Source organism: Neofelis nebulosa, chromosome 13 (genome assembly GCF_028018385.1).
Source record: "Neofelis nebulosa isolate mNeoNeb1 chromosome 13, mNeoNeb1.pri, whole genome shotgun sequence".
NCBI classification, from domain to species: domain Eukaryota; kingdom Metazoa; phylum Chordata; class Mammalia; order Carnivora; family Felidae; genus Neofelis; species Neofelis nebulosa.
In genome coordinates this window covers 26313747-26333833 of record NC_080794.1, presented here as the reverse complement: position 1 = coordinate 26333833, position 20087 = coordinate 26313747, and the positions used below count along the sequence as shown (strand labels likewise).

General features: G+C 40.4%; 1 protein-coding gene across 30 annotated transcripts in view; it reads left to right on the top strand.

The window, feature by feature from the left end:
- Positions 1-14745, top strand: part of ANK3 (ankyrin 3) — a 342851-nt gene extending 328106 nt beyond the window's left edge. For all 30 annotated transcript variants that reach the window (XM_058696391.1, XM_058696392.1, XM_058696389.1 and 27 more), the window contains 2 exons: positions 1343-1423; positions 13328-14745. In XM_058696391.1, the coding sequence (XP_058552374.1) occupies positions 1343-1414 (72 nt within the window). In that variant the 3' untranslated portion in view covers positions 1415-1423; positions 13328-14745. The remainder of the gene's footprint in view (positions 1-1342; positions 1424-13327) is intronic.
- Positions 14746-20087: the final 5342 nt, after the last annotated feature.

Here is a 20087-nt window from a genome sequence, read left to right as displayed (position 1 = left end):
AGACTTCTTCTTAACGTTCTTTAACATTATATATTTTTTACTGTCTTCAGAGTTTTCAGAAATAAGTTCATTTATGGAGAGTAGAATGTGCTGGTTACAGCATATGAGAGAAATAAAATTAAAACCCTCTCTCACCACCAGACCCCTGGGCAGCAACCCCCCCCCAACTTTGGCCTCCCACCCAGTGCTTTGCCTGAAGCTTAGTGCCTGCCTCGGGGGAGGGTGGAGAGCACCTGAGGGAGGGCACTCACTTCCAGCAAAGGTACAGGGTTTCAATGTTAGAATGGCAAAAACCTCACATCAAATCTATACATTTTTCCCTTTCCAGTATGTTCTACAAAGGGAAATCTGAATTCCCTCATCTTAACCCGAGGAGGGCTCTCCTCTCTGGGTTTATAACAGCCCATATGCAATGTGTCAGTTAAAGAACTAATCTTAACCACTGTGCAGTGTAACTCAGCAAATGAAACTCCATCTCCCAGACAAAACACCTCTGGCTATTTGTCTTTCCTTTCCTTTTCTCATTTTGAAAATAGAAACTCCAATAGCCTGTGTTTACATAAGAAAAAGTGCACTGAAAATTTCTCAAGACTAACTCAAAAGATTGGAAAGGCTACTGTGTTTCTGTTATAAAGCTGGGAAAAGTGGAGTATTTGTACAATTTTGCTCTCAGGGAAAAGTATCCCTGGTGCTCAGTGAAGAGAGGTCTTGTTTTATGGAAAATGGATGATTGCTTGATCTGCAGTAATGAGGAAAGGGTTGGTAATTCCACAAATTAAAAAAAAAAAAAAAAGTCCCTCAGATCAACAACATTCCTATGGTGTTTAGTTCATGATCAGTGCTTTCCTGAGAAATTTTAGTCTCAATACAACAGATTGCTTAAAATTCTGTTGGCTTAAGAAAAAATAAATTATAATTTACTAATATTTGTTATAATTTGGTTTTGGGTGCCTTGAGAGCTTTGGTGATGATTTCTTCTAGTTTACAAGTAAATGAACAGGCTAACTCATTTTTTTAATTTATCACTAACCTTTAAAAAATTTTTGTTACTATTATTCTTTTTTTGTCACTAACCTTTTATTTATCACTAACCTATCAAGTTACTCCAAAGTATAGTTATGTTACTGTATTCATTCTGACGGTGCTCTCTAGCTTGCCTCGATGATGCCAGGCTTGTGTGGTTACGCCAAATAGATTGTATGTATTTTGAGACATGAAGTGACAAAGTGCTTTAAACTGTGTTTCACTTACCTAATCCAGCCTCAGGGGACCAGAATGGGAACCACTCTATGACTAAAACTCTTTCACTGTGAAATCTTAACACATACATTCCTTTTTACAGCAGGGAGAAGGTTATAAGGTGAAGACAGCGAAGAAGGAAATCCGTCATGTGGAAAAGAAGAGCCATTCATAACAGTAAACGGTTAGTCAAGGCAATAGGTGTGCTCATATCAACAACAGTTGGCCTTAACTCGCTGTGAAACCTCTCCTTTCTCTTGATGAGTGATTCAGATCCCCCCATCCACTGCCCTCCTCTCTTTTTCACTGAATTCCAGCTTTGAATATCCAGTATGAACTTATTGGGCTTATTTCTATATTTACATATGCAACGTACACACACACTCTAGTCACAGTTTATAAACTTTCTCCTCACAAACTAGTCAGGAATTTAAATGTAAATGGTGTTTCCAGAAGCAAATGTAAACAGTGATTTTTGAGTCCCCTCTAAGAGCAGAGGCTCCGTGTGAAATGTGGTAGCATTATACAGCCTGACAGGAAGCCGGTCTGGCAACAACCAGTTAGTTCTCACTGATGCACTCTGAGATTTGTGCACATCCAGCCTTTCACTGTTTTAGCAGAATGGCCTCTGAGAATTCAATTTCCATTGAAATAGAGTGGTTGCCCATTTTAAATTAAATGGCCGAGATCCCTATATGCTACTTGGTATATCTTCCAGAAACCAGAGCAAATTAAATAGGAGGTAAATGGACTATTTTTTTTTTTGAAAAAAAATTTTAATGTTTATTTTTGAAGGAGAGACAGAGCGCGAGCAGGGGAAAGACAGAGAGAGAGGGAGACACAGAACCCAAAGCAGGCTCTAGGCTCCGAGCTGTCAGGACAAAGCCCAACGCAGGGCTCAAACTCACAGACTGTGAGATCATGACCTGAGCTGAAGTCAGACACTTAACCAACTGAGCCACCCAGGCACCCCTGGACTACTATTTTTTTTTAAGTGAAATATTTGGTGAATTTGCTTAAATTTGTCAGAAATTTTTTCATAGATGAGGATATTTCTAACAAACATTGTTTTCTAAGTTTTACGTTATCCTATTATCTTTAGCTATACTTATGAAAGGTCATTTCCTAAGCATGAAAAAAGCAGATGGAGCTTTGAAAAGAAATTTGAAAAGGTCTCTTGAGTCCGTGAGGTGAAGTAGCATGATTTCTCAAGGGATGTGCACCAGCAGTTCTCTTAGCCCTACTGGTCAAAATGACAAAGAGCATATAGATTCTAGTTTTTACTCGGACAGATCTTCTCTTCCCCAGTGACCGGAATCCTGCTACTGCAGTGTGGACATGAGGAACTGAGAAATCTAGTCTCATTGCTCTGAATTTTGTTTGTGACTCAACTAAGGCTGAGATAAATTCCTTTTTCTAAGTTTTTATTTTAATTCCGGTATAGTTAACATACTATGTAATATTAGTTTCAGTAGAACAATATAGGGATTCAACACTTCTGTACAACACCCAGTGCTCATCACAAGTACCCTCTTATCTCCCATCCCCTGTTTCCCCAGTCGTCCCACCAGCTTCCCCTCTGGTAATCATCTGTTTGTTCACTATAGTTAAGAGTCTGTTTCTTGGTGTGCCTCTCTCTGTCTTTTTTTTTTCCATTTGCTCATTTTTTTTTGTTTTTTAAATTCCACATATGAGTGAAATCATATTGTAGTTGCCTTTCTCTGACTGACTTCTTTCACTTAGCAGAATACTTTCTAGTTCCATCCATGTTGTGGCAAATGGCAAGATTTTGTTCTTTTCTATGGCTGAGTAATATTCCATTGTATGTATATATACATATATGTATAATATATACATATATATGTATACATATATACCTGTATATGTATATGTATACATAACATATACATATATAACATAATATATACATATTATGTAAAATAAATATATATATATATATATATATATATATAATCAAATCATTTTTTCCCCAAGATCTAGGATTAGGGTTAGAATTAGGGCAGGGATGAGGGTCTGTGTCTACTATTGCAGGCCCAGATAAATTCCTAATCCCTCCCTCTCAAGAAAGCTTACCATATGTTTATTCACTCCAAGATTTATTTCACTTCATTTCTGTGACGCTTTCTGCGTAGGCACTGAGAAACTCTCAGTAGACAACATAAGCATGGTACTTTCCCTTACTGAGCTTATGTTTTGGGGATTTAATGTTAACCAATCATAACTAATCACATCAGTATAATGGCATTGAGAAAACTACCAAGAACTGCAGAACATTCTGAAATTAATATTTACCATATATACTCGTCCAAGTGTTCTACTCTGCTCTTCATTTCATTCTCACAGCTAACCCTCTTGGACAGATGCCCTATCATCCCCATGTAACAGATGAGGAAATAGGGCTCAGATTGCCCAACATCACATAGAGTTGGCAGAAACAGGTACAAACCTGCCACCAGAGCCAACATCGTTAACACCCTCAACCATGTTGACTGGAGACTTGAGGTCTGAGGTGACAGGGAGGGCTTCCTTGAAAAAGTGATGTTTGAGTTTTGAAGACTGAACACGACATGACTGGGTGAAGAGGGAAGTTTGACGGTGTCTGGGGTCACCTTCTAGGCATGTGCAGCAGCACTTTGCAATGGCCAGAATGGGGAAGAACAGGAAGGGAGAATCTGGGGAAACAGGTCAGTGCAGCTGGCAGAGAGTTTGACCCTTGGGTCTGCAGAGGTAGGAAAGGTGGGAGTTGTCCAGCCTCATGAGCCTCTCTGTAGGGATTCTGGTCTGCACACTAAAAGCAGAAGGAGAGCAGTGAAGAAAGAGTCTCAGGCAAGGGTGGGGTATGGTCCAATGTGTACGTTCTGCATCACTCGCTCTAGCTGCAAAGGCACAGAACATACCAGAGGGGGCAGTAATGGATGAGCAGAAAACCGAGTAAGAAACTATTATAGGTGCTGGCTTGGCCAGGAGGATGGTAAGAGGCAGACTGAATCAGGAGACATCAACATGACTTGCTTTCCACACAGTGTGAGAGATGAGAAAATGATGGATGACATCAGTGCGTCAATACCTAGAATGAACCCACTTGTTATGTATGTCTTGCAGCTGTTCCTGGTGCAAGACATATCTAGATACATAGAGATGAATAAAGCACTAAGCATGAGTTTGCAGTCTTGACTTAGTCCATTTAAGCCGTTGTAAGTGATAAGCGAAAGGAATCCAGAAGAGAGTTCAGTATGCACCTCAACATTTGCCAGCTTGTTCAGACTGGATGGAAATGAACCAAAGTGGTTGCCCATTGCAGAGGAACCATTTTCCTAGAGCAACATCCACCTAGTATGTGTGAATAAATAACACCAAAAAAATACAACTGTGCTAGGTCCTTTAGATACGACATGGTCACTAAATGTACAAGAGGCCTTAAAATTACAAATAACCCACCCCGTAAAGAAGTTGTCAGGGCCTTGGCTCACATGCTACACCACTCAAAGGAGAGAGAAAGTCAGGTAGAAGTCATATGAATGTGAAAATAACTCCAGCAGAAAGCAAACTTAATGTGTCAGATGGAAAGAACAGTGATTTGACTGTAAGCCTCACGTTACTCTCCAGCGTGGTATTTACCTTCCGTAAGTGAACCTGGGAAATGAGTCCAAGAATACCCACTGGAATTCCAGGACACTGAATGCATGCTCTGGAGAAATCAATTTGCAAATATATTGAGAGTTTTTATAGCCTGCTGGCTGCCTTTTTTTTTTTTTAATAACAAAAACAACTAAGCAAGTAGACTGCCGCCAAATTTCACGGAGTCTCAGATGGTGACATCAAAATTTTTATTTCCCATTTTAGAACCAGCTAAATTTTGAGCTATCTGAACCCTGCACCTGCTTTTCTTTAATACTGAGTCTTAGTTATCCTGTTTTTAATGTAAGGGAAAAGCCAATGGCTTTCAATAGCTATAAAGATTTGTACACAGTGTATAGTGATTTATAGTTTACAAAGTGATTTTACATTTTTGTCTTATTTAATCCTTCAAAGAAGCTTCTAGATAGGTTAGGCCAATTTTGTTTGCTACCTTTTGCAGATGAATATTCCAAGGCTCAGAGAGGTCAATGACATTTCTATTGTCACACAGCTTGTGATTGGTAGAACTAGGACTTAAACTCAAGATTATTGATACTCTACCTAGTGCCCTTTCTATTACACTTAGCTGTATGTCTACAATTTGAATAATAATAGTCATGTTCTAGCAAATGATTACTATATGCCAGGTACTAGGTGAGATCATTACATACATTACTGAATATAATCCCCAACACAATGCTGTAAGGTAAGTACTACTATGAAGACCGAAGATGAGAAAAGTTAAATGATTTACTCAAAGTCCTGTACAGCTGATAAGCAAAAGAATAAATTTGAACTTATCCAGAACCTAAGTTCTTAACTTATATTCATAGTTAAATAGTAGTTGATGATGCTTAGAGACCTAAAAGCAAATTTTGAATCAAACAGATGTACATAGACAACCTATAGTAAATGTCCTCATATTTTACACAGTGAAAATACTCATAGATGTTTGTTCTTTTTTAAAATAAAGCAGACATCCATTTTGAAGGGGGTAACCTCTAAGTGTTTACTTCATAAGTACCATTAGAGGGCTGATTAGTGAGGTTGTAGCAAAGGAAGGTCCCCAGATGTAGCCATAAAAGACTGTGGAGCAGGTGTATTCCAAACCTCTTCTGGGGAAATGCTCAGAATCTCACAGCCATGTGGAAGCCAAGAGTGACAATGCTTGCCAAGGGCAACACTTTTTCTAAACCAGAAAGTTGGTTCATTTTTTTCATTCCTTCAAAAAATATTTGACCTTCTGCCTGGCTAAAAGTGGAAAGGCTGGATGTATGATGGTGAAGAAAACTTCCATGGGCCCTGCCCCTCCTAATCTCTCAGCCTGCATGGAACAGATGCTTCAGGGCTAAAAATTCAAAGTCCAATATCCAATAAAAGAATAATGCGGAAACACATTTAGACTTTTGGGGGCTGGGAAGGTCACTCTGAAGTCATGACACATAGGGGCACCGGACTGACTCTGTTTGTGGAGCATGTGACTCTTGATCTCGGGGTTGTGAGTTCGAGTCCCACATTGGGTGTATAGATTACTTAAAAATAAAATCTTTAAGAAGAAAGAAAAGAAGTCGTGACATTTAAACTAAGAACTTATAGGTGGCGCCAACCATGAAAAGAATGGGGAAGAGGAGAAGCAGACTCCAAGCAAAGGATACGACATGAGCAAAAGCATTGACCGGGAAAAGGATTTGAAGCCCCTGAAGGATTTTAGCCAAGAGCCTGACCCAATTTTTTTTTTTTTAAAGCACATAGGTTATGTAGAGAATGGGTTGGAGGGGAAACAAGAATAAACTGAAGGTGACTGGTTAGGTTACTGAGCAGTTCAACTAAGCCGTAGTAGTGGCAGGGCTAGGACCTGGGCAGTAGGTTTAGGAAAATCAACAGGTAGATTACTTTGGAGGGGCAGGGAGGATGGAGAAGGGTTGAGTCAAGAATGATCCCCAGGTTTCTGGCTGACACAACAGGGCAGTAGAGAAAGGAACAGAAGTAGAATGGGTTTTTAAAAAAGGACATCAAGCATTCAGGCTTAGATTTGGGTTTAAACTGCTTTTGAGACTTCCAAGTATTGTTTTAGATATATAAGTCTGGAGCTCTGCAGAAAGGTTGGGGCTGCACTTATAGAAATGTTAGAGTTATCACTAAAGAGGTAAATGTTGAATACCAGAGAAAGGGAACAGGAGAGAATAGATGTGAACCCCTAGGGAGAGGATTAAAGTGAGCCTGGAACAAGATTTTGAAGAGGAATAGAGTTAAAAGGTTACCTCTGACTTCTTCCTTCCTAGACATCTCAAAGCTATTCTATATCCTATCATCTAAGATCACCTACATGTTCAGCCTCAACCCTGCAGTATACTTGTGTGGTTTTTCATAGTGGTGGATGAGAGAAACTCTCCTATAATGTAGATCAGCTAACAAGCTTTTGTAGGCAGGTGACCATGCACATTTAGAGCTCCTTTGCTTCTTAGCTACTATGTGCAAGGTTTGTGACACACACCGTGTAGGCAGTAGGGAGAGCACAACATTGTAAGATACTATTTTAAGTCTGAGGTTATTATCTGAGAGAATCCCTGCCCACTATAACTTTACAGTCTAGTCCAAGAGGCACACATGATCATAAGTCACACAAATCAAAATACATAAATGTAATAAATGATATAACAAAATGCTCAGGGCAACCACTGGAAGATATAATTCCCTCCAACAGAGGAGGTCTTTTAAAGTTTCTCGGAAGTACGTATTTGAACTAGTTTGTTTTTTTTTTTAATTTTTTTTTTTAACGTTTATTTTTGAGACAGAGAGAGACAGAACATGAACGGGGGAGGGTCACAGAGAGAGGGAGACACAAAATCTGAAACAGGCTCCAGGCTCTGAGCTGTCAGCACAGAGCCCGATGCGGGGCTCGAACCCACGGACCATGAGATCATGACCTGAGCCGAAGTCGGACGCTTAACCGACCAAGCCACCCAGGCGCCCCAAACTAGTTTTTGAAGAAAGAGTAGCATTTGAGACGCAGCAGTGTGGAGAATCATACGTGCTTTGCTCAAGAGTTTGGCTCTTATCCTGGATACAGTTGGGTACTGGAAGCTTTGTGGCAGGAAAATAATATGATCAGATATGATTTAGGTAACTCTGATAGAAGTAGAGGAAGAAGAGAGTTTGAACACAAGGGCCTCAGATCTGCAACACAGAGGAGGGCCTGAACTGGAACAGAGAGAATGAAAAGCGGAGAAAAGATTTGAGGAACCAGATTAGTTCTGTGTCGGGAGAGAAGAGCGAGAGTTAAAGACATCAGGGTTATAGGTATGTAGGGTAATTATTAACAAAATCATAGAACCTAAGACCACAAAATCAAAATTAGTGATTGACGTAGCCTGGGTGATGAAGTAGCTTTGTAGATAGTCAGCGTGCAGGGCCCTTGACATTTGATGATGATCAGAGAGAGAAGCCTGGGCTGGAGATCATAGTGTGGTCATTTTTGGTATTTGGGTGAGAAGTGAAGTGGCCGGAGTCGATGGACCTGCCAGGGAGTTTACTAGCTACATGAACTTAGCTGGGGTCTGTGCCTTCATTTCCTCACCTCTACTGGGGGAAGAATAACAAACCTCATAAAGTTGTTGTGGGAATTAGCTGAGTTAATACAAGTAAATTGCTTCAGAGAGCGGCAGGCAAGCCCATAGTAAGTACTGAGTAAGTTCAGCTAGTAGTAGCATTAAGGCAGCCAGGACCAGTGGCCTGTAGACGAAGATGCGACGGGTGCCAGGAGGGAACAGTGGAAGAAGTTGGAATGGCAGCATCACTGAAATTCTCTGAGAAACAAGGGATGTGAAATAATTGAAAGTATTCTGAAGTATACCAACATCAAAAGCAGAGAAATTCCATGGGAAATTACTAAAAGAGGCATTCTCATTCCTCTTTACTAAGGAATGAACAGAGATAGATAACAAAAGCCCAATGGCTCTAGTTAATGACAGATCTGGATTTTAACCCAGATCTCCTGATTCTGCTTTCCAGAAATCCAAGGTGCCTGAATTGCTTCACTTCGGAATATTTTCCCTGAATTTATTTGGAAGATCTGTTTTTATTTAGTTTTGTTTGTTTTTACTTTTCTTACCCTTTAAAAAAATCCCTAATTAACCAAAAGCCTTGGCTCTGAGGTCTAGAGCAAGGATTGTAGGGTCAGGTGGTTTGATTTCCATTTCTAGCTCTACTATGTACCAAGTTACTCTCTTCGGTTTGTTTTCTAGCTCTGTGGCTCTGTTTCCTTATCTGTAAAATGCAAGATTATAATAGTACCTTATTGTTATTAAATGAGCTAAGCCATTTTATAACAGTGCCTGGCACGTAACATTTAATAATAATAGCTGTACAATTTTATTATTTAATTAGTATATCTTTTTCACAACCAAAATATAAATCAATATCTTCCCAGTATTTTTTTTTTAAACTGGCCCTATGACCTCAAGTATTTTTAAAGTCACAAGTCATTAGAAAAAAACAAACTCAAAAAACCATTTACTGGATGGTATGTGTTTAACAAATCTCCATGAACTGGGAATTATTAAATTTCACTGTAGTTTCTCATGTTTACATGAAGAACTAGAATTAATGCTTAGGAAAAAATATTTTTAGTCCCATGACTTCTGTAACTCAAGAGAGAAAAAAAAAAAAGGAAGGGAAGAGAGGTGGGTAGGGATGGAAGAGAATAGTATGACAAATCTGCGTTCTCAGTAGGCTATAAGAAAGGCATACTAGAAAGGGCTTTCTTTCCTAAAGCTGTAACAGAGCTAAGTCTTTAAAGACGAGTAACAGTTAACCTGCCAAGGCCGATCTCCTTAGGGAGAGCGGAGTCTATACTTTCATGGAGATGACATTTGAAACAAACTTGAAGGATGGAGAGGAGTTAGATACTGGTGAAGGTTGGGGAAGAGAAGTATAGGTGGATACAAAATCATGAGCAAGGAAAAGGAAGTTGGTGGGGCACCTGGGTGGCTCAGTTGGTTAAGCGTCCAACTTGATTTCAGCTCGAGTCTTGATCTCAACTCAAGTCTTGCTCTCAGGATCGTGAGTTCAGGCCCTCCATGCCCAGAATGGAGCCTACTTTAAAAAAAGAAAAAGAAGTTGGAAACCAATGTGTTGCTGACTAGCACACAGTCTAGCTCCCCCAAGTGTGGTCCATGAAGTATCAGTGTCACCTGGGAGTCTTGTTAGAAATGCAGCATCTCTGAGTTTACCCTGACCCACTGAATCAGAATCCACACTTGAAGATACTTTAGGTGATACATAAAGATATTAGACTTTGAGAAGCAGTGTTCTAGAATATATGGTTGCCTCTTAAACATGGTTGAACATTCAAATAATCTAGAGAGTTTTTAAAAAGTTTTTTGGTATTTGAGGTTTTTTTGATTTTTTGGAGCTCCACCCCAAGAAATTCTAAATAAATTGGCATGAGATGTGGTCTGGACCCTGGGTTTAAGTCTTCCCAGATAGTTCTAATGTGCACCCAAGTTTGAGAACCATTGGAGATTATGAAAAAAGCTTCTCGCTGAGGGGTAGTGGACAGTAAGCCTGATTGGGCTGAACTGCAGAAAGCTTCATATACCAAACTAAAGACAGGTGATTTTGTTTTGTTTTGTTTTTAAGGTGGGCCCTAGGGGCTAAAAACCACTGGTATGTGGATCTGTAAAGGAAATTGTGGTTCTAACTCAAGCATACCCCTGACTTGAAAATGGATGTGGAAAATACAACATTCATCTGTAAGATATAAACTGCCATGAAAATACACTGATAGCTGTTTTTCTATATATCAAAAATGTTTCTTAAAATTAAAAATATATATATATATATAGTAAAATGATTAAAAGGAATGTTTGTTTCTACTACCTTTGGGTTTGAAAAGCATGCAAAACCCAAAGACAGATTCCTAAATGCAAAGGCCTCTGTCTCAGATGTATTACTTAAATCCAAAAAGAAAAAAGGACTCAAATTCTATTTCTGAAATGTCATCTTGATGGCCCCTGCCATCACACCTTTCCATCAGATGGCGCTCTCATCACAATTTGTAAGATGTCAATATTTTATAATAGGTATACAGTCTCTCAGCCAAGGCACTCATGCTTTTTGTAGAACACTGTACTTGGTATAAAGTCTTTTATCCAATGAATGACCTTCCTGCACCCCGTGTGGTTAGGGCCAACACACTCTGATTGTATGACCAAGAACAAGAGAGATTTACAAGAGGAACTCACTCCCCAATTTCTTTTTAACTATCACCCATACCATACCTGAATATAAATGGACATAATTAATAGCATTTTTAAAAATTATAGAAACAAGGGGCGCCTGGGTGGCGCAGTCGGTTAAGCGTCCGACTTCAGCCAGGTCACGATCTCGCGGTCCGTGAGTTCGAGCCCCGCGTCAGGCTCTGGGCTGATGGCTTGGAGCCTGGAGCCTGTTTCCAATTCTGTGTTTCCCTCTCTCTCTGCCCCTCCCCCATTCATGCTCTGTCTCTCTCTGTCCCAAAAATAAATAAAAAACGTTGAAAAAAAATTAAAAAAAAAAATTATAGAAACAAATCCAATATTTCTATAAAAGATAACATGTGCTTGCATCAAGGTGATAGGAGAAACACCTTGCTTCTTATGGCAAGATTAACCTGGGAAATTGGATTGGCTTTTGGAAGAGAGGATGCAAAACAAAAAAAAAAGTTCAACTGGGTTGTAGTGATGATTGCATATCTATATAAATGTATTGAAAACTATCAAACTGTATATTTACAATAAATTGTATGGCATGTGAATTATATGTCAATTAAGCTGTACAGTGTGGGGGGTAGGGGGTTCAACTAGAGAAGACTGCTGAGAAGCCTCCCTAGGAAGACACAAGGAGACCACGGGGGTAACATCATCATAGGGCCACCTAAGAACCCTGGTGCCCAGAAGATTAGGTATAAGTGGTAATAGAGGTGAGAAAATCCTGATCCTACTTGGATTTGCCCACTTTCTAGGGCATGTCCTGCCCAAATAAGTCACCTTCCTTCTCTACAACCTTTGCAGAGTCCTGGGAAGGGGGGCAGATATTGAAATCACTCCAGAAGCACTTGACACTTTGATGTTCTTGGCTCCAAGCATTAGTGACCTGGGGCATGCTGGTCAGTAGCACTTTCAGCACAAAAAAGGAAGCAAGAACTAGTAGAGCAGACAGAGGAAGTACTGTACTAACATGTTTACATAAGCTGAGGTATCCTGGGTGATCCCTCTTAAAGAGACAGAAACTTGTCTGGGGTAAGTAAACAAACTCAGGGGCACTGAAGACACCCTTGGGCCCCAACAGAAACCCAGTTCTGCTGGTGCTTCTAGGCCTGCACAAATGGTCTGCTGCTTACCAGTGAGTGAACACGGTTATTCCTACAATTGTTCTTGCTTTCCTCAGGTTTTCACAGGGGCTGGGATTTGTTCTCGGGCCAGTATTCAGGTCTGTCGCTTCACACTGAGAGAGGACGATGAACTATATGTAGGCAAACTTTGTTTTATGAAGAAAGAGTTCATAGCAAAAGCAGCTGATTTACTTTGACTGTATTAAGACTGGTTATAAAACACTGAGACTTTATGCAGTTATTATTCAGTAAGACAAGATGTTCTCAGCCTCCGTAAAGAAGCTCAAATATAATGAATCGATTTTGTCGTGACTGATGTGGGGCAGGAGGAGGGAAAGTATTCTTTGCAGTGATGGAAGACAGTCTTTCATTTTAATTGGTGCATGGAAAAGCAATTCCAGAGTAATGAAGTAATGATGCTGTTCTCCCTTTTTGAAAGATTAGTTGTACTTTGGGGAGTGAGCACTTATAAAACATATGGACATTCCTGAAATGCTCTATTCTGACTCAATATCCCGGGCTCCTTTATGCCCATGAGAACTCCAGACCCCTGATATTTTGATGTTGATGGAAATCCCACACAGCACCTCTGTGAGCCTCATTTTATAGATAAGACTAGGCCCAAAGGGCTGTAAATGGCTTTCCCAAGTATCTGAGTGACCTGATCGTTAGAGATAGAGCCCTAGAAGAGGTTCTTTTCCAACACAATCTCAAAAACCACACATACAGTGAAGAGTGTGCTTTGGAGATCACAGGGTTACCTAGAAAAAGTCACTGCCTTCAAAGAGCTTTCAGCTACACCTCAGGGTTTTGACCTAACAGATTGTGTTGGTAAAAAGAATCATGTTAAACTACCCCATAAGAAAGTAGAGGCCTCGTTCTCTAAGCTTTTCTGTTGAATGGGAAGGAAGGCTTAGGCAAGGCAAGAAAAGAAAAGAAAAGTAAAAGAAAAGTAAAGCAAAGAAAAGAAAAAAGGAAGAAAGGAAGGGAGGGAGAAAGAGAAGGAAGGAAGGAAGGAAGGAAAGAAGGAAGAAGAAAGCAAGCTAACCTCACTCCCTCTTGTCTGTCTTTCCACAGGATCGTGTAATTTTACTGCCAGTATTGAGAAATTCATGGAAGAGATGTCAGCAGGAAGTAAAAATTCATGGAGAAGGGTGTGTGTGTTTGCTGCTTCCACACATTAATGGCATGATTTTTTTTATGCAAAAAGAAAAAAAAAAGAAATCTACCCACATTTTAATTTAGCATGAGCCAATTTACAGAGCATGGAAATTCACTTTCATTCCCAGGATTGGCGCGTGTGCAATTAGCAATGCAGTGTATATACAAGAAGCCATGCTGTTAACAGTTTATCCTAAGTAATTTGGTGTCATTTACAAAAGGAAGAAATTCCTGCTGCCAGAAGGGACAGAAGACGGGATGATGAAATCACAGAGAAACACTAAAATTACTAACTCCACAACAGCTCGCCTTATTTTTCTTGGACCCAAACTGTCAGGGTATAAACACTATTTGTTTCTTTTTTAAAACATCTATAGTTTTGCTGTAAATAATAACACTGTATAAATTCTAACAGAAAAATAGAATAAATGTTGATAAGGCACTGCCTCTTAGAACACAAACAGAATATTGCAAATGCATTTAACATACTAGGGGTCTCAAGTGACTTCACCCTAGAAGAGGAGGGAGGGGTCCTGGGTGGGGGGGGAATCTTCACTGATTCTTGTATATTAGCAATTATAATGTTTGTATATGCAAAACTGCTAGCTTGATTTTAAAAAACAGAAACAAATCTTTAAAATCTGCTGCAAATTTAAATAATTCCCAAAATGAGGAATTCTGTAGTTCTGTGAAAAAATTTTTTCTTCAGAATACTAATATTTTGATGCATGTGTATCACCTTATTTTGATTAAATCTTTTCCAATTTTGCAAACACTACAGTATACTGCAACACAGAAGATTTTATCTGTAAACACAAAGCCCTTCATCTAATATTTGTTGCTATTGCCAATTTTTCAATGAAATGAACTAAAAATGAAAAAAAAAACCCTATACAGTAGTTGCTTTAGGGGGAGGGTGGGTGCTGTTAGTGCTTAAAAGGGGGTAATGCTTGCCGCTTTAGAGGTGGATGGTGCTCATAAGAGGCCCCAGTCGGGGGTATTTAAAATGGACTAAACAGAAATTCTTAGCTCGTAGAATGGCAGCACGCTGTACAATTATTACTGTATTGTGTACTGGCTATAAGATGTAGACACCTTTGAATAAGCCAATCATTTGTAACCATTCTAGCAGTGTCATATTAGGTTAATAAGGCTGCTGTGTTTTAAAGGGCATTTTTATTTGGGTTTTGGTGAAATCCTTTAATTTGTTGATTATATTCATATAAAATCAGCATTCATTGACACATAGCTCTAATGACATATGTATGAAAAACCATACACTGGATGACCTAGTCGATTATTTAAGCATAAAATAAATTGTGTTAAACTCTTCACCCACCTGTGCTCTACAGTGTCCTTGTGTTCTCTGGCAAAATGTGCATTTCGTGGAGGAGCGAAGAATTAAAGATTAACCGACAAGTGATCTTTGCCCTCATCCTGTTTGTGCTGCCCCCAGAAAAGTGGGGAATTGGGACTTATTGCAACCGCATGTCCAGAAGTTGTCGACAGCTCCAGGAACCCTCCAGGGCTTTTCATCCCTCGTGCTCTTGTTTGTTTGCAGTTGGCGTTTGTGGTCGGTGCTTAGAAGTTGGGAGATTTTACATAACCCAAATTTCTAACTTCCCGTAAAAAGCAAGATTTGACAACAGTTCTCATTTCCAGAAGGCAACAACTTGTGGGGCCGTGTCATGCTTGCCCTCTGCAACCAGGTGTGGGGGGTCCAGACAGTGCAGAAGCCAGCCCTCCCTCTTACATTTGTTGGTCCTGATTGGCCTGGTAGGTAGGCACTGAGGTTTGCAACCAGACACTACATGATTAATTCAACAGGGGCAGAGACTGGCTGTTTTAATTTTCATTCTAGCCCAGAGCCAGGCTATACTGGTGGTGGTACTCACAATTATCATCACTAAAATTGGAGCACTCTCTATATGCCCGACTGTAAGTACATCGCATTGATTCAGTCTTCATAACCACTTCATGAGGTAGGTACTGCCTTGGGTAGTAATTGTCCCTTTACAAATATGAAAGGGGTGCTTAGAGCCATTTGACAGGGTCACCTATTTCCTGTCCATTAAAGATGATTGCTGATGGGGCACCTGGCTGGCTCAGCCACTGGAGCATGACTCTTGATCTCAGGGTGGTGAGTTTGAGCCCTACCTTAGTGCAGTTTACTTAAAGAAAAATGTTGAATTGGATCCATTGTTCCCAACGAAGATTCAATATCAATGCAGAACACATGTATGGAGAATTTACTTTGCATGAATAATGGAGCTAGACTGCATTGTATGAAATCCAAAGCAAACAAAAAGTGCCTCTCCACCGCCACCAAAATCATAATGAGCAAACTCAGACCCCTGAAAGGGTAAAAAAAAAAAAAAAGTTCCAAAAGCCTCTCGGAAAATTGGGATCAAAATTCAGATATTCTAACTTCCCATCTAAGAGTTACGGATTTCTGACTCCTAGTCCTTGACAGGTGTTTATCCTGAATTGGAAACTCAATCACGTATACTTACCTGGGTATTAAATGGTATATTGTGTTTAGATAGCTAAAAAATTTGACTTTAGGGATATGTGATGGGCTAAACTACAGTTCAAGAACAAGTTCATAAATTTACTCAGAAATGAAGTATCCAAAATGGGAAAACAAAGCTTTCATTTGCATTTAAATGTGTGTTTGCATATATTTATATATGTATGCATAGGTTGAATAGGGCATACATTATGTATTCCTAACAGTCTTTGGCCTGCTAGCTTATAAAAATGTATTTAAGCTTTTCCTTGATTGACATTGCTGTTAAAAAAAAAAAAACAAACAAATCTGCCATTGATAGATTTCTGATATTTGCTATGTTTTTCATTTTATATTCTTAGCAAACCCCTGAGTTTGTTAAATTAAAATGTCATTAGCATATTGCCATATAAGTTATGGCAATAGACCATGCAGGGTTATCTCATCATTTCTAAGAGGGATCTACTTTACTGAACACAGAAGCAGTCAGCCTTCTTTCCTCTATTAATAAATTCTGCCTTGGCCTCCTGATGCTCCACCATGTTTGTTTCAGTACCGTCCTGGGATTGCATCAAGACTGAGGTTTCTCTCTAGGGCAAATAAAAAATTGTTCATTTCCTTTATTATTATGAGTGTCAGGTCACATTTGGCTGTGCGGCAAGGGTATGTGGTAAGCCCAGAAATATAAATCACAGGAATAATAACTCATCCCTTGAGTCTCTGAAGAAACCAGGATCCCAAAGCTAACTTCCTATCTGGATAAGTCTTTTTGGTTTGTTGCAGAGGCCCTGACATATCAAAAGGTGTGTAATTCCCTAGTCATACAGCACTGCTTCTCCTTCATGAATTCATGACCAAATAGTCCAGAAGTAAATCTAACATTGACATATGAGCCTAACTTCACAAGAATTCTTTCAAAAATGGACGAGGCAATGGTGTCATTCATGTCATTAGTTCAAGCAGTGGCTTAACTCTGAGAACTGGGAAAGAGTAGTGTTACCGGCTTTTCAAAAGAGTCCCAGCAGGTGCACCGCACCACCAGGTCCTCATGCTATGCTATGCACTTCCTGAGGGCAGAGACTGTGGTTTGTCCTCTGCTGTATCCACAGCACATAGAATACTGCTTGACACCTCATAGGTAGGTGCTCATATTTGTTGAGTGCCAGAATGAATCATCAAACATCAGAGGTCACAGGACAGCAAATAGGAAATGTTACCCTGTGCACCATCTTGTGCACCATTTTTTTTACACGTTCAACCAGGTTGGAAATCAAAGGAAAGCACAGTTTTTGGTTCTAATGACTTCATTCACCAAGGACTAACTTCCTCTTTCTAGTTGCACAAGACTCTTGTTAGCCACAAAGTCTTAAATGATTAGATTTGAGTATACCAATGCCTCGTGAGCAAACGGGACACCAGTCACACTGCTGAACTGGGCACCCTTCCCATGGCCATGGCTATATTCCTTATCCTTATCACTAATAGGCTGCTGAAAAGCCAGCCAAGAGTGTGGAGAACCCATCATGAACCCTCGTCTCTGAAAGCTTAGCCTCCTCTCTTTCAGACGTGATAGATTTTTTCTTTTAAAGTCTAGCTACCTCAAGATTCCTACCTCGGTATTGTTCAGTGTTTGCTGGGTTGATAAAGGACCATAAGGTCCAGAAATTATACCCCAAGTGCCATATCCAGCCTGTAGAGAGATTTTGTTTGGATCACATGAAGTCTGAAGAAAGATAGCCAACATTTTTTTTTTTTAATCAGGAGATTTTAAAGAAGAAAAATGAGCTGTGAGTTCTCTTTAAAATCTGAAGAAGCAACAATCCTATTTCTGAACTCCCTATGACAACAACCACCTGGAGCAAAAACGCACGTGCCACCTCTGGACAAGCATGTGTTTTACAGATGTTCACCATGGCCCTTCCTGGGTCCTACTGCCTCTCAACCCAGTCTACTTCATTCTTGTCAATTCAGTCTCTGGTATGACTGGAAGAAGGAGAAGGCAGATTGATGCATTCCTGCTTCAATTCTTCCTTCTATTTGGCAAGCCAAACATCGACCTCATTTTCATCCTCTCAGCTCCAATAGGAAGACAAATAAGGGAGTGAGGAACTGAGAAAAAAGATGAGTCCTGTGGTTCTCCAAACCCACCCCCACCCATCTCATCCAGCAGCAGGTATTCAGTGCCTGCCACTTTGCAGGTACTCTTCCAGATGCCAGACACAGTGAGGAGCATGCAAACAGCCTTTGTGTGAAATCTAAATCTAGGCCCCCTCAGGACAAAAACAAAAACCCTATAATTACTTGTGGAAACAAAACTGCAGGACAGTGGTACTGGAGAACAAGGGAAGACCACGAAGAGAGAGAAAAACAACTGTGACAACTGAGTGTAGCCATGGCACTTTCATATCACACCTGCTAGTCATAACCAAATGCAACTTAAGGGCTGACAAAAATAGCAACTCAATAGAAAACCTTAACATCTCAAAGTTATTGGATCAACTCTACAAGCGACTACAAGCCCATCTCACTTTCAAAGATTCTGGATTTAGGTGAAACCAGTCAAAACTTTGAACTCATGTGCAATGTTCTTCACCTTCCATACATCAAGTTCTTCATAATTCAGGGACCTCTTCACAAAGCCTCCCCTGCTGATGCCAACACACAATGGTCACTCAGGTAAATAAATGGGTGTCCCACAATTCACCACTCAAGTCTCCATCCTTAATGGTGTCTCTGAATGTCTTGCTCTTTAAGAACAAGGACTGTTTGGGGCGCCTGGGTGGCTCAGTCGGTTAAGCGGCCGACTTCAGCTCAGGTCATGATCTCGCGGTCGGTGAGTTCAAGCCCCGCGTCGGGCTCTGTGCTGACAGCTCAGAGCCTGGAGCCTGTTTCAGATTCTGTGTCTCCCTCTCTCTGACCCTCCCCCGTTCATGCTCTGTCTCTCTCGGTCTCAAAAATAAATAAATGTTAAAAAAAAATTAAAAAAAAAAAAAAAGAACAAGGACTGTTTGAGGCACCTGGGTGGCTCAGTCATTTAAGCATCTGACTTTGGCTCAGGTCATGATGATCTCACGGGTTTGTGAGTTCGAGCCCCACATCAAGCTCTGTGCTGACAGCTCAGAGCCTAGAGACTGTTCGGAGTCTGCCCCTCTGCCCCTCCCCTGCGTGCTCGTGCTCTCTCTCTCACAAAAATAAACATTTAAAAAAATTTTTTTTAGGAACAAGGACTGTTTTCCACAGTCCTAAGAGCAGAGCTGGGCACACAGAAAGTATGTAATAAATGCTCAGCATTGCATGTCTAATCATTTACTAGTTCTGTCTGAAGGCTCACCAGACTCCAGTGATGCTGCAGTACATGATGAGGGCCCAGTATCAGTGCACACACCACCCTCTGGAAGTTGATGCTTAGTACAGTAAAGAGCAGAAATACAGTTTCCTCACAGCTTGGCTTGCTAACACTGTATCATGGTTAGTGTGCCTTGTCTGAGTAGAACCTAAAGGAAAAAGTAAATAAAGGGTGTCTAAGGAAAAGCCTGTGGAAGCTTAACCCGTTCAAGGCCATGTAGGTAGGTAGATGATGGCTGGCTGGCTGGAGAGAGGGATGGATGGATGGAGTGGTGATAGCTGGAGCATGGCAAGCTTTAGAGTAACTGTCATGCTTCTGGCTACAATAAAACTTTGAATACTCAAGTTCCATTGGCCAAAGTGGTCATGCTCTCAAATATCTATGGGCACTAGGCAGGTCATCTAAATTAGGCAAGGGGGTTGAGATTGATGGTTATTATACATAAATTATTGTCTAACTCTTCCTGCAGGTGATTACTTTCCAGCCCCATTGCTATCACCTTAACTATACAGCTTGCTTTGGCCAGTGAAGGATGAGCAGATGCTCCAAGAGCTAGTGCATTTTTCTTCATGCTTCCTTTCCTCCTGCTTCAATACCAGGGATGCTCCGCAAAGATCCTTCCTGGCCTGGTGCTGGAGTGAAGGTGATGTGGAGCAAAGAGACACAGTTGCCCCAATGGACATGCAATGTGAGCAAGAAATAAACCCTCTAGTAAGCGACTGAGATTTGCCGTAACCCATGATTAACATACAAGTCCGGGAGAAGACATTAAGGGGTGTGGAGTACTAGGTAAGGATCTTCCTCTTCTAAAGAGTCTGCAA